Genomic DNA, 15738 nt, shown 5'->3' on the forward strand with positions numbered 1-15738 from the left:
TATTCCCTGCTCATTCTTCTAATGTACATCAGATAAATCATGGGTTATTTTTATTTTTATTGCAGTTTATATGCAGATAGAAATATTCCCTTGATTAATGTATCAAATTAATTCACAAAAAACTGTAATTTAAGGAAAATACCAGAGGAATTGAGTCAGTCTCATGTGGATCTAATCACCTCAGAAGGAAGAAACTTGACAACCCCTTTCTAATAACTTATTTAGATTTTTAGGTATGGAAAGCATTCAGTCTGGAAGGATTTTTCATGATCGTTAGTATCTGTAACAGGATGTAAAGGCCTGACTTGGTTTCCAGCAAGCAAGGAGTTAATTCCTGGTTCAGACCTGACACAGGATGGAATGAAATAGCAGGAGTAGGGTTTGAAGGCCCAATCATCAAACTGAGGAAACGCAGGAAATGATACAAAAAATACATTTAAGAGACAGAATGCTTTTGTGAAGGCAGAGTTCCACATAACTCACTGGTTACAGGACTGAGCTGTGTCCTAAACTGGGTTGTTTCTATATATTTTCTTGTTATGTTAAGCTATTTTGGTCTTTTGCTGTACACACCACCCTCAGAAATGGAAAAGCTTTGAGGAAGAGTTTACGTTTTTGCAAATCTTTTCAAACCAATTAACTGCACTGAATTACAGCACTGTTACTGACTGAAACTTGTAACTATAGCCTTCAACAGGATTTCTAGGCTAGAAATGTGACAGGTAACAAAGGGGAAATATTAGTACCCTGCAGTTTGTAAGGACTAATCTCTTTTTTAAATGTAGATTGCATGCAGACTATGAACTCAAAAAGTTTTATCAAGAAGTTTAGAGCCTTTATTTTCCACTTAAGCTTCTACTGATAAGACAATGTTTATAATAGGATACGAGGGATGTGATAACACAAGACATATCTTTAAGAATAGGATATAGTTTTTAAAGATCCAGTGAAGATTGTATCAATGCTCTTGATATCTGATGCTGGAAAACTCTTTTAAGGACTAAAATGGCAATACTGATTTAAGACCATAGGGACAATAATGAACATTTTATAAGTTAGATAAAAAGGGAGTCTGAAATACCCTCCTCCTTAATAGGAATGAATGAACTTGTACTGAAATTTTAAAAATTTTGGATATTACAATTTCCGCCCCTCCAAACTAATTTTGAGGCTGACTAGTAGTGAGAAATGTGCTTTTAAAGAATGCTATTTGATTTTAAAATGTATTCTGCTTTGCAGGCAAAGGTGGGATCTACATGCCAATAGAGACTAGCTGTCTAAGATGAAAGAAAGCAGAAAAATTGAGACAGCCATTTTAAACATACAGGACAAGACTTTGATCTAGCAACTGACCATATGGTACAATGCTGCTAACCTCGGAAAAATCTGACGATTTTGGAAAAAGAGAAAATGAATAACTTAGTTTCAATTATTTCTCTGACCTTTACTGACACACTTGAAATTTAAAAAGTCCACTGATTCTAGTTGCACTTTCACTGTTAAAAGTTATTATATCTCCCCCTCTACATCCTGATGCACAATAAACAAGTTGTTTTTTTCTTTTTTGACAGTTTTTCTTAACACTCCCCAATTGTGTCTTTTCTCTCTCTAGATATCTAATAGTGTGTAAAAGTTCTTTCTTGCATGTGAGCACATATAGGAATTAGTAGGGCTTTGTCTTGATTGTCTAGTGTCAAATGCTGTATGATGCTTTTACAGGGGGGAGGCAAGCTGAGTGGAATTTTATTGCTGTTAAATACCTATGCCTATGTTTATGTGTATATGCATATTCTATAAACCAGCATACATTTTCGTTTGTTATAAAAATAAATACTATATATACACATATGTATACTTATATTAGTTTCTGTAAATAATTTCCCCCCTTTTTCCACTGTGGCAGAGGTATTTGATCCCACCATATGAATCAGGTTCTTTCTTAAAGGAAAGTGACTTGCTTTAGCTGTAGGTAGCTCTTTTTTTTGTAATGGAATGAGTTCTCTTTCTAGGGCCCAATCCTGCCCAGAGCTCTGCAGGCAGGAGGAGTGGAACAATGTTTATAGTGGGGGTGCTGAAAGCCATTGAACTAGACTGTAACCCCCGTATATAATGGAATCCACTTCAAGCCAGGGGGAGCCGCAGCACCCCTAGTTCCAGCAGGTATGCCTGCAGGCTAGCCCAGGTGTGAAGAGCCACTGCCTGCCAGGGAAGTTACATGCAGGACAGAAGCCGATCCTAGCTATGAATACGTAGCCCCCGTCACCCTAAGTTCAGAACGAGAGTGAGGGCAGAAATATACAGGCAAGCTGCTGGCCGGTCGCTTCGCCCTGCAGAGCAGCTGGCGCGCCCCTGCCGCGCGCATTGGGCGGGCTCCCGAGCTGCATTATCTCGCTGAAGAGACCGAGTCCCATTCATTGTTGTGACCCGTCTCGCTGACCCAAGGCGGGCCCGCTCGGAGTTCCGGACCCGCGCTTGGCATTTAACTGAAAGGGAGGGAACTGGATGAGACGGGCGGGAGGCACTGAGGCCACAAGATCCTGCGAAGCCTGGCGGGCGGGACTTTCCTGACTGAGCCGCCCGGGCCAGGACTGGGGGGGCAGGGCGGGGAGAGGCGTGGCTGGGGGAGGAGCCGGGGGGTGGCGGCGGCTGCTAGTGTAAGTGTTGGTTCGCACTGAGGCTGCCGAGCTGAGGGTGTCCGGGCGCGCGTGAGGCTCGTGGCAGTGCCGGGAGGGGAGCGCGAGCGAGGAGCAGGCGCGGCGGCAGCATGAAAGGCTCCTACCTGGCCTGGCAGCTTGCCGGCGCTCTGCTGCTGCTGCTGAGCTTTCCAACAGGTGGGACGGAGCCGCGGGCTCCAGCCGCTGCCGGGCGGGCGGGCGGGCGGGGGTCAGTGCTGCACCTGTGCCGGGGGGACGCTCGTGCGCGCTCTGCTTCCAGAGGCAAGAGAGCGCGGGCTGGGCAGGGGGCAGCGCTTGCCGGGCTTCGGCTTCTCCCCGGCGAGGGGCTGACGCGCCTTCAGCTGCCCGAGCGGCGTTGGGACGGCTCGGGCTGCTTGTCCTGCAGCGCAGGGCTGCGGGGAGGAGGCGGAGGAGAATTGCTAGCCCTGCTTTCTGCCCCGCCGCCGAGGAAGGGAAAGCAAAGCACAGCGTGCCCGGCTCTCTCCCCCCATGGATATTGACGAGCTTGGGCAGCCCCGCCTGGGTTTATTGTGAAAACCGTGGTCAACAGGAAAAACAGCGGCTCTCCCAGAGGCCAGGTGCCTCCTGCTAACGGGGGGGCGGGCTGGCTGGGCACTTGTTGCATCGCATCGCCTCGTCTCCTGCCCCCACTCTTTGCATAGCTTGTCCTGCCCGGGAAGGGCTGGAGCGCCGCTTTTGGAGACATTTCTCCCTTGCCGCCCTCCGGTGCCCAATCGCGTTGAGCTGCCGAAGCGCTTTCTGAAAGCAGGGGCGCGTTGTATTTGGAGGGGCTGCTGCAGTGTCCGAAGGTGTGCCGGGGGCGCGGGGGCAGAAACAATCACCGCCCCATGGCCAGTGGAATCTGCATTTTGGGGGGTAACAATTCCTATTTGGGGCGTTCAGGGTCTGGCTGTGCTGCACGCGCCCTAGTGGAAGGTGCTTCCCACATGCCGGGCTGGGCAGGGCTGTTTGTAGCCCTGCGGGAAGGGGCTTGCATCTGCCCGGCTCGGATTGTTGTTGGCAGTAAACTATCTCTTCATCGGTACAAAATGTGCCTGTGGTTAGACTGCTGTTAAACAACAGAAATGGTAACCAAAATACTTGCAAGATCAGGAGTCCGGCTTCCCCAAGCCGAGGTGAAGCTGAGAGTGAAATGTAGTCTTCAGTTCTGTGCCTGGTTTCATTCATTTTACACAGGTTAATCTACATTTAAGTGCAGTGTTACATGGCTGAATTTCGTATAGTAGCTAGTCCAGTGGTTCCCAGTCAGGGGTACACCTATCCCTGAGAGTACACACAGAGGTCTTCCAGGAGGTACATCAACTCATCTAGGTATTTGTCTGGTTTTACAATAGGTGACATAAAAAGCACTAGGAAAGTCAGCACAAACTAAAATTTCATACAGACTTGTTTATACTGCTCTATATACTATTCACTGAAATGTAAGTGTGGTATTTATATTCCAATTGATTTATGTTATGATTATATGGTAAAATGAGAAAGTAAGCAATTTTTCAGTAATAATGTGCTGTGACTTGTATTTTTATGTCTGATTTTGTAAGCAAGTAGTTTTTAAGTGAGGTGGAGCTTGGGGGTACGCAAGACAAATCAGACTCCTGAAAGGGCTACACTAGTCTGCAAAGGTTGAGAGCCATCCACTGTCCTAGTCAAGGTATTTATTTAAGCACTTTGTCAGTCTTGTGTGACAAGCTATTAACCTGTTCCTTGTCAGTAAGAATACCTATCCAAGCCCTCTTTTAAAGGAAGCTTTTTAGTTGTTTTGCACTGGACTTGTGGATTTTTGGGTCATCTCACTCATGAGTACTCTACTAGAGAAATGAATTGATGGCAGTTGAACGGATGGGACAATAACTATGCAATATATTATACATGCTTGTCATGCTGTTGTCATTCTAATGTGTTGCCCTCTTTTGTTTTGAACCGGTCACTCAGACTCGGGCCCATAACAATTCCTGTCACCTTTATGCTGGGTTTACCTTACTCTGCAAGTAGTCTCCCTGAAATAAATGGGAAAACTTGCAATAGAAGGAATCTACTCGGTGTGAATAAAGGTGGCAGAATTTGTCTCAAATAGCATAAGATACTTATCTCTTCCCATTCATTGTATTGGGAGCTGGGGGCCAAACTCATGAGTTTCAGTGATTTTCTAGGCACCTAAAAGTTAGGTGTGGTGAAACTGAGCATGGCCATGCCTATGTTTCTTTGTGAATCTAGCTCATATTTAGTTATGTTTATAAAATACCAGTTAAGTGCTTTAGTTCTGTAAAGAAATGACATAGGTCAAAAGGGCACAAAACCAACCAAAAACAACCCCTTCCCTAAGACATTACTCCCCCAAACTTCTTGTAATCATATAAAAGATTATTATGTTTAACCTCTCCTAATATCTGCTCAAGTCCAGATAGCATTTCTTACCCCTGTCACTTAATTAGTCTTCTGGTTGTCCCTCACCTTCAAGTCAGCCCTCCCTTTCCTCAGGAAAAGCCTGGGGAAACAGTTTAGCCTTGCAGCATGTCCTGAAGGTCACCAAATCCAGGCTCTTGTGTCAAGGAGTGGAAGGTGCAGGGGAGATTATTTTTTCTCTTGATTACCAACTTGAGTGGATTCAAACACATTCTCTAGAGTTATTTACTTTGAAAGGCACCTTAGATGAATTTACTAATATTGAAGAGAAGTGAATAGTGAGAAAAGAATTAGTGAATTAAAATGGGATGAGAAGTGAATAGTATGACTCACTATAGTAAAAATGTTTGTCTTTGGATAAGTGTCTTTATGTGTGTGGGTGGGTGTGTCTGTGTTTTTACATTAGGTTTTAATTTCTTTGTCAAATGGTCAAGAGTTTTTCTCCTCCCCTGCCTCTCTCCTTCACTGTTCCAAACAGACTGAATTAGTACCAAAATAAACTTTAATACAGTTTCTTCTGTGAAATTAAGCCATTCAAGTCTTCAGCCCCCTCACTTCACTGCTGGTATTTTGTGCCCTTTCCCTGTCCTTGCTTTTTCTGCATCTCAGTTTATTGCCATCTTCTCATCTTTTGCTTTCGTGTAGTTCATCCAGTCTTTTTGTGATACGTTCTTCAGGCTAGATCCCCAAAGGGAACTTGGACTCAGCAATGGAATGTCTACTGTTCAGGCGCCCTACTAGACCCAGGCATCCTATACAATGCATGGGGAGAGTTAAGCATCTAAGAATGGGATCCACAAAAGCCAGCAAGCTGAACAGGGAGCCACCTACACTAGTCGATAGGCAATGCCAAGGAGGGTGGGGGTCCACAAGCCCTATCTCTCAGGTGCTGATGTCTTGGCTGCTGGGAGGTGCCTCTTCCTTGCTCAGGGATCAGGATTCACAGTCATGAACCCTCTCCTGAAAGTAGGCACCTAAACTTTCTCTGTATAAAAATATGGAGTAGGTAGAAGTACCCTGCCTTCTAACTTTTAGCCCTGTGGTTAGGGTACTCACCCAGAATGTGGAAGACCCAGGTTCAATAACCCCACTTTGCCTGTTGTGGAATAGGGACTTGAACTTGGGTCTTCTGCCTCCCAAGAAAGTGCCCTAACCACAGGGCTGTGGAGTGAGGGAGCTTGAGTCTATAGCCTAGTGGTTATGGCACTCACCATGTGGGAGACCCAGATTCCGGGCCTCTTGCTTCTGTGCATATTTAATTATTTAATAGATAGTGGAACAGTTTCAATAGGAGAGAATGAGAGAGACAGCCCCAGAATACCCCACAGCCCAGTGGTTCGAGTACTCTCGTGGGAGGAGAGGACTCCAGTTCCAGTCCTTTCTTCATATCAGGTGTGGGGAGGAATTCAGCCAGGTCTTCCACATCCTGGATGAGTGCTCTGACCACTGGGCTAAAAGTTATATAGGGGCCTGGAACTCTCACCTTCTCCACTGTTTTGTGTGAGGCCTGGTCATGTAAACAACCTGACCATACCCACCAGTTTTCTTCACAGGTCATATGGGCAGGGCAGGGCAGTGCTTAGCTTCAAAATTGCACTGGGTCTTAGGCATGAGGTAGGCACCCAGGTGCTTAATCTGAGGTGACTGTGCACATGGTCACTGGCAGATTTGTAGGTGCCTAGGGGACTTTACCAGATGAAGCTTAGGCACTTAGGGACTTTAGATGCCTACAGCCTATGGCAGCCGTGAGCAGGGGTTTTGAGGATCTACATTTTGGCACCTAAAGTGGCGTGAGGTGCCCAATCCCTTTCTGGATCTAGCCCTTTTAATTATTCCCCCCACACTTCCTGAAAATTCTCTCATCCCATTCACCCTGCAGCAATGATTGGGCATGGTTCCTTTCACAGCCCATCAACACTCTTATTCAGACAACTAGACAGCAATATAAGGCATTCCCTCTGCCCAGAAGGATGAGTTTCTGACTCCATTATGTTCCCAACACCTGCCAGCCCAGGGAGAAAGACTGAACTTGCTAAGAATTCAGATAAACCCATTGGTTTGACCCCTCAACCCATTTGATTCCCCACCCATCCATTTCAGTGTTTGTTTTACCTCCATCTCCAGTCTCTTCTGTTTGTGTTTTCCTTTCTTTCCTACAGCAATGAGTCTCCTGTGCATAAATGTTGCCTGAAGCACTGCCAGGAGCAGAATGGAAATGTCAAGGATTGTGCAATGCAGAGTCACTGGGAAACTGCTGTGATCATGTGCCCAAATTTGATTCCACTACAGGATTCACTCACTGCTGTGTAACAGAGAATGTGGAGGGGCTTGGGAAGAAGCAGGATTTATATTCACATCCAATTTAAATACTGTTGATAGGAATTGGAGACGTTTCCATGTGTTATTTTTCTTACATAATGCCGCTATTATTGACATACATTAGTCCAGCTATAACAATATTAGGTAAATCTTCATGTACTTTTCATTTTACTTCAGTAACTTCTTATAAATTGTATTGTTTCAACAAAATTTCCTTTTGCATATGTAGATCAGAGGGTTTCCCCTTTACAAAAAGTGGTAAGTATTACCCAGTTTTACAGATAGATAGAGAAACTGAGGCAGAAAGACTGTTACAAGGTTGAACAGTAAGCTATTGACAAAGTCTGGAATAGATTCTTGGAGTGAAATCCTAGCCCTATTGACGTAAATGGAAGAATTTCAACCAACTTCACTTCCAGGCCTCTTCTGTCATCTAATGCTGCCTCTACTCGTTCCATTGTTTAATTTAATACAATATATATATTTGTTTTAATTATAACTCTTTCTAGGTTCAAAATATTTAAAATATTTTGAAACAAATCTGTCATTCAGTCTGACTAAACATAAAATGCTAGGTATTTACATTTTGAAGAAAAATTTCTTTGCACCCTGAATTTTCAGTTAAAAATTTGAAAAAAATCTTAAGGTAAAGGAGTAACAAAATCTGGAAAAAACAAGAACTTCAAAGCATCAGAGAGGCTCAACAACATATTTACAGACAATACATGACAGCAGATCTATTATGATATTGGTTTCGTGAGGAGAGACAGTAATTGCTCAAGGTTAAGCTGCTTTGGGCTGTCCTGCTCTCTTCACTGATGAAGATAAATGCATGAGAGATGAAGCCATTGCACATTATCTTTCTCAATATACATATGCAAATGTCATTTTATAGATGTTGTTTTTCTTTCTTTTTAGTGTAGTACAAACATCTTCCAGGATTTTGACTCATTTCCTCAAGTCTCTTTCAGCTGTTTAAAAAAGGACAAGAGGAAATGAGTTCTAATATCCTGAAAGGAATTTTTGCTTTAAGTAGTCTTCAGTGTGGCACAATTTATCATTTTATGTATAGATCTTTGCCTTGTTTTTGCCCATTAGCGTTCTACCTAATTTCCCCCACCTCCCAAAATGTTTTTGTTTCTGTTCTTCAGTGTTCAGATTATTCTTCAGTTTATTAACTTGTGAAACTTTTTGAAGGTGAAAACCCAGTCTTCTGTTTAAACCTTTCTCTCATTCCAAAGCTTTTGCTCATTTATTAAAATCAAACTCTGATGAAAATGCACAGAACCAGTTAGAAAGCTGATTAAACCAACTCTTTTGCTCTATTTTTACTGTTGGGGTATTTTGTTTTGTTTGTGAATTTTAAGAGACTGAGAAGGATGTTCAAAAGGGCACTTAAGCACCTAGCTGCCATTAAAAGCCAATCCTGCAAACAGTCATGCATGTGCTTAACTTTACACATGAGTAGTCTCATTGGCTTGGGGTCTGACACTGGAATCTGAAATGTATTGTTTGTTCACTGGCTAAGATTGCTGCAGTTAGTGATAAAAGCATAAAGGAGTAGTGTAAACATCTGTGTTTGAAGAGTGAATGTGACTTGATTTTCAGGGTTACAATAATTAGAAAGTACAGTAAATGTTAATCTTAGTGGATTTATTCTTTGATATATTGATGGATTACTCCAAAAAGTAGGTTACCCAATAAATATTTTCTGTTCTTGATCTTTTCTAATCCAGATACACAATATGTAACTCTGTACTGCTCTTCACAAATCACTTGAGGGCATCTTAACTAAAATTAAGTACTGTTTAATAACACAATCAGCCACACATTTCTATAGTTTTGCATTTGAAAACATCAAGTGATTAGCATTTAAAATCTCAACCATCAGCTGAATACTGAATCATGTAATAAAACTACTAAATACTTGACACTGGGAAGACTTCAGTGGACAAATTTGATAACTATAGTGGTAGATTTGAGTGAAGGAAACATAGGATGATGACTTACAGTCTTAGGAAGACAGAGCTGACTTGTGTGTTTTTGAGAGCTTTGTATGTGAAATTTGAGAATTTAGATTTAAATCCAGTAGATTGTTACATTCCATATTAGTGCTCATTGGACACATGACAAATGAGTTACAGAGGTTGGGCAGAGATATAACAAAGGTGGTGTTGACCAACATTTACTCTGTTTCCTGTCAGTAGTAGTCTCAACCTGGCAATGTTCCATATACAGTGAACTGGTGTGTTCCTTATGGCGCAGAGTGAACTGTTAAAAAGTGAATGGCCTTATACAAATGCTGACTTGAAAAAACTTGAGCTGGTTGGCTCTTTACAAATAATCTCCTGTAATTCAGAAAACTAAGAGGTTGTAAGGGGAAAAAGCTCAAAATTAACTGTAAAACACTCAGAAACAGATGTTCTGCATATTGCCAACCTTACACATTCAAAAACCATATCTGGCCCCCAAATCATGATATTGCCTTAGCCAAAATTCATATTCACATGACTTCAGGTGCTGGGGTGTTTAAAAAAAACAACAACCCCAAAACACCAAGTAGAGCAAAAGTCGCAAAAAATTCGGAGAGTTGGCAACATTCTTGCAGTGTGATTTGGCTTAAAGGGACTTGAAAGGAAGGACAAAACTGTGGTTATACCTAGAGCCCAGGACGCTGGCTAGCAAGGCAACACAGACATGGAATAGAAGTGTTTGTTTGTTGGTTTAAAAAAAAGCATGATTTTTTAATTTAGAAATGTCACATTATCTTCAGCAAAATTAATGTTTCCTCCCTATAGGGTGGTGGGTTTGTTTGTTTGTTTATTTATTTATTTATTTATTTTTGGTAGCTTAGACTCTTAAGGCTTCCTAGTCCATAGCACTTCCAGGCTTTATACAACACATTGTAATTTTTGCTTTAATTCTGATATCTTCACAGCTGTGTAGGGGATTTGGGGTTAATATCATATTGAGAGAATGTTTTAGAGTGCAGTAAAAAGATGTCAAATTGAGGAAATAAAAATAGCTGTACACTTCCAAGTGCCATTCCATAAACCAAAGTCCATCCATGCGAGATGCCAAAATGGGATGCCGCGAGGTCAGACTAGATGATGATATTGGTCCCTTCTGACCTTAGTCTATGAGTCATAGTGGACTAATTGCACTAACTGGTGTTCAAATTGCAATTGGCAGCAGTAGACCCTCCTTGTGCATATCCAGGACTCTCTATTGAGATACTGGGAAACTTGAAGTTTCCCTCCTCCTAGATCAGAACTCATCCCTCCCGCTTGAAGACAAGGAGCACTAACCTGAGCAAGAGGGGTGACCCAGCTAGCCTGTAGTCTAGAGTTAGTGGGCTGCCACCACTTCACAACCTTGCCTAACAGAGGACTCTGTGTGTAGGGCTTTTGCCACCAGCCCAGCAGGCCCTCGGCTGAGATAGCAATGTACCCCCTCAGATGCATATGAGATAGGACCCTTTGCTCACTGGGGTGGAGCTAAAGTCTTCCTCTTTCTGGATTGGGTGCCAGCCTCCCAGAAGACACAGCAGTGCACCAGAGAAGAGGAGGAAGGTCTTGGCCTCCCTAAAGAGACGCAACACTGGGTCCTTTTGTCCCACCTCTGCAGCAGACAGCTCTTATGGTCTCTGCTGCTACTACCACTCCAAGCAGGAGGTTGGGCCCTGGTGGAGCTGGCCTGTATGGGACGTGCCTAGGATCCCAGACTGTATGCAGAGCTGGACTAAGGCAGCATAGTACACAATATATACATTGTGTAGAGTATGAGCTTGAGGGAGCTTGCAGATGTGTGGTAAAATTGGGACTGAGCCATCAGCTAATGAAACAAACTGTTGGTTACAAAAAAAGCACAGCCTTTAACTACGTGATATTAAGTAAATATAAATGGTGACTCTATCACAAAGAGATCTCTTCAAAGACTGTCTAAAATGTATTTGCATTCGTGTTTGGCTACATTGCAGTCAGTTGCTCTTTGAATACAAGGGCCAGATTTGGATCTGTTTACACGAGTGTAAATCCACAGGAGTTCCTTTTATTGAATTAAGTTACATTGCTGTAAGTTAAATTAGATTCCTGCCATTTCTTATGCAAAACATATCACCTGCTGCTATCACTAGGCATTTTCTATAGTCAACTATCTACAATCAACTCTGCATAAGCAAACCATGCATAGAAAAATAAATATCTTAATTAGAGGACTGTGTTAATATTTTGGGAAAGTAAAGACAACCTTGCAGGCAGTTTATATATAAATGATTTATTGGTAATACCTGCCAACATCCGAGATGAAAAAATTATTTGTGAGGTTGAGTTATATATTTCCTTGACTAAAGTAGGCTGGGAAGAAATGTGACAGATTGTCAAAAATGTATCTGACTCACTATCTGTATGACACTTCCAAAACCAAATCTTACACAAATGTACTGGCTATAGAATGACTACATGAAGCATGGTAAATTCTGAAGATGTTGCCAATGGAGCAGCTAATCTGCTCTACATAATGCTTCCTTGCCATAAATCATAAAAATATATATGGGAGCAATATGTACAAAGGTATTTCTATAGACCTAATTACAAAGACATGCCCCTCTTAAAATATGTATACAGGAGTTGGTAGAAGAACTCAGTCTTAGAGTGAACTCAAAGAAATGGGTAGCAACATCCCAATTATTAGCAAAGCTTGTGAAATTTTTTGAAAATGGAAATATAACAGACTTTAAGATTATTCAGAATGATATAAAAGAATTGTCAAACACAGATGCAATGAAGAAAATTAGTTTACATGGGCAATTAGATGTGAAAACACACACAAACTTGGTGTCACATGGATGTATTACATGCAATTGTGATGTCTTTCATAATATGGTAATGGAGCCATGTAAGTATCTTCGATATGTCATGACTAAAAACAAAATTTTGTAACCAATATACACTAATCTCATGATTCTGTGACTGGGTCTTTCCTGTGTCAGTTTTTTCATTAAATGAAAACTGAACCTAAAATTCTAACGCTTATATATAGTGTGAGCATTCCTGTTTCCTCAGTTTGGTTACTATGACTATCTTAATTTGAATGGCTTAATTATTGCTATAATTTTCTTGGAAAAATTAATGCAAAATAAAATATCTAGAGATAGTAAAAAGCATTGGTCCTCTTATGCAGTATTTAATGTGGTCCATCGTAGGAGTAATGGTAACATAATTATTCAATTATTGGTATTTTTCCCTTCTGAAGACTCTCTATAGATGACTACCAGTGCACCTTTAATGAAATTGCTACCATTTGATGAAGTTGTTGCCAGGGCTTGAAATAATTATTATTCACATTGCCAAAAGTCCTATGTTTCCTTCCTTAACTGAGCTTTTTCCAAATAACCATTGATTCAAATTGCAATCTGAGGAGAAAAAACTGTATGTACTCCAAGTTTTTTCACTTATTTTTGTTGAAATTACCTTTTCACAGATATCCAGAAAGCATAATTTCAAGCTTGTGCTACTCATTACAAGAAACATTCTTTTAAAATGGAAACAGAATGATAAGATAATGTATTTTTTAAAGTAAATGTCACCAAAGAAGAATGTGAGGAGAATGAAAATCCATTAAGCAAATTGACCAACATGTCATGATGAATGAAAAACAGAATTTGAATAAACTAATTTTGTCCATTAGGATGCTTTTCAATCCATTTTAATTGTTTGGTCTTAATTATTTTGTATTTTGTTTATTTAAATGTATAATGGCTTCAAAGATTAACTATTGGAGCAATTAGTTGATTAGCAATTTAGAAAACTGGAATAAAAAGAAAACAGTACTTCAGAAGGCAATGTCATTCTAGAGGACATGTAAAATATCAAATGTTACAAGTAATACTGCATGCAGCAGTTTTATTTGGGTGAATGCTGTGTTTATACTCACCATGGATCTGTACTCTGTGGTTGTCCATTTTAGTAAGAATTAGCCATTTAAATTGTTTTAAGTTTGGACATTCTTTCTAACCAGATTTAGTCCAATTGTTCACCAGGATTAATTCTCTTTAACACAGCATCACTGAATTAGTACCATAGAATCTCCACTTGTTGTATAAGACTAATGTGTTTGCTAGAATGGTTTGTTACTATTGTAATTATTGAGATTGCTCAGTGCTAAGAGTATACCATACCCCTAAGGTACCAGTGGCATGCTAGGTGTTATCGCAACTCAAGAGAATCACTGTAGGTGCTTCAGCAGCTAGGCATTGTAGGCAGTCTAATTGAGAATTAAGACTCTCTTCAGGCCTGGGATGCCCTCTCCAGTTCAGTCTCTAACATCAAAATGGAGCTTGCAGGTTTCCAAGCCAGGCTCATTTAGTGTCTCTCACTGGGGATCCTACACACTGGCTCCCTTTCCAGTCACTGCTGCTCACCCATAAGTCCTGCACAGACCTGCACCCAGCTGTAATGTCTGGCAGTCACAGCCTGTTCCACGTATGGCAGCTCTGCATACAGTTCCTGGGGATTCCTCTCTGCAGCTCCTGCCTTGCTATGCAGCCACTGCTTTCCAACAGGATCCAGCCCCCTCCTTGGAACACTAGGTTGATGTTTTTACCAGTAATACCTTCATTCTTGTAACTATCACCGCCTTTCATTGTGTTCCTGTTCAATGTGTTAGGATTTGAAAGATAAGGACGTTAATGCTAATAGACACAGATTATCCTTAGCATATTAGTTTAACAGATGTTGAAGACTTAGTTTGATAAACTGCAGTACCTGTGTTAATCTTATCCTGTCGTCTTTCCCTTAGTAACCAGGAGCATTCAAGAATTCGAAACTTCAATACACCTATTTTAAAGCAGTCGCTCAGGAGCACCATTATTTGGAATAAGCATATCAAAGGCATTTTGTTTGTCAGCATATGATATTGACTCTGTTGAATATGTTAGACACAAATACTTGGTTCTGTAGAAAGATTAGTCTGATTTGTGCAGCTCCTGCAGTATGTGCTTGGCGACAACAATGTAAAGGTTGAGTTTTCAACCTTGCCCTCTAAGGCTTGGTCTACACTAGCAACTTATGTCGGTTTAACTATGTTGCTCAGGGTTGTGGATTTTCCCTGCAACATAATTATACTGACCTAACTCCCAGTGTAGACAGTGCTATGTCGATGGGAGGGCTTCTCCCGTCAACAAAGCTACCACCTCTTGGGGAGGTGGAGTGTCTACACTGATAGGCAAAGCTCTCCTGTCGGTATAAGTAACATCTTCAATGAAGTGCTACAGCAGCACAGCTGCACAATGCAGCTGCAGTATTTTAAGTGTAAACAAGCCCCAAAACTGAAGTTGGGGAAGGGAGTGAGAAGGCACTTTCTCAAACAACTAGAGCCTGTCTTTCAAATGTGCTGAATGCCCACGATTCCAGTTGAATTCACTGGAAACTGCAGGTTCTCAGCACCTTTGAAAATCATGTCTTTGATCATGCACTCAGGTATATTTAATTCCCCTTTGTGGAGAACACAACAAATTCAGCCTTGGTGGCTTTCTTTTTCAAAGTAAAAGGCAACTTTGCTATTCTCTGAGCAGCATAATTTAAATGCGACATGACATGGCTCTCAGATTAAATTACATACAATTGACATTTTGGCATTCGAAATTTATAATCGAGCATGAAGGTGGGTGTCTCCAATAGAATAGAGTAGGACAAATGGGAATTTACTTTTCTCAAGTGTGTAAAATTAAATACTTTCTTCCTTTTTGAGAAATTTAAGAGAGTTTCATACAACAAAGTTAGTTATTGCTGCCCTTTTATGGCTAGTATTTAAGTTTTAACTTTGTTTTCTTTTGTCATAAAATTGCAGAATAAGAAAAATCTAAGTGATAGGAACTAAAATCCAGCTTCAGTCATAACATTTCTTGAGTATATCGTGTTGATGACAGTGAAAATGTATGACTTTTTTCAGCTTCCATATGGAACCTGAAAAATGTGGTGAATAAAGACTGTGCGGTATCCTTTAAGATGATGTTAGTGCTCAAAGAGGTAGAAGACATAGTAAAGTAATCCTCTCTTACTTCCTTGGAATCCAGAAATGTTTAATGGGGACCCACTGAGGGCAACAGCCCATACAGCCTTATGCTTAGAGAGCCTACAGTGGTACTCAGAACATCCGACCAGATCTCTAGAGGGAACTGAAGTAAAACAGCACTCACAGCAACACCCTGCAATGGAGTCTGTTAAAACAGTATGAACTTTCAGTACAAAACTGAAAATGCTCTTCTGTCATATTGCTATTTTTAGCTCCCTATTTTTTTTGTCTATTTTCAGAGGAATGG

At 41.2% G+C, this 15738-nt stretch overlaps 1 protein-coding gene across 2 annotated transcripts in view; it reads left to right on the forward strand.

Moving 5' to 3' along the window:
• The first annotated feature begins 2670 nt into the window (after positions 1-2670).
• KIT (KIT proto-oncogene, receptor tyrosine kinase) overlaps positions 2671-15738 on the forward strand; it is a 65049-nt gene continuing 51981 nt past the window's right edge. For both annotated transcript variants that reach the window (XM_067530541.1, XM_067530542.1), the window contains exon 1: positions 2671-2831. In XM_067530541.1, the coding sequence (XP_067386642.1) occupies positions 2765-2831 (67 nt within the window). In that variant the 5' untranslated portion in view covers positions 2671-2764. The remainder of the gene's footprint in view (positions 2832-15738) is intronic.

Source organism: Emydura macquarii, unplaced genomic scaffold (assembly GCF_026122565.2).
Source record: "Emydura macquarii macquarii isolate MOO-44397 ecotype Brisbane River unplaced genomic scaffold, CSIRO-AGI_Emac_v2 contig_3108, whole genome shotgun sequence".
Classification (NCBI taxonomy): domain Eukaryota; kingdom Metazoa; phylum Chordata; order Testudines; family Chelidae; genus Emydura; species Emydura macquarii.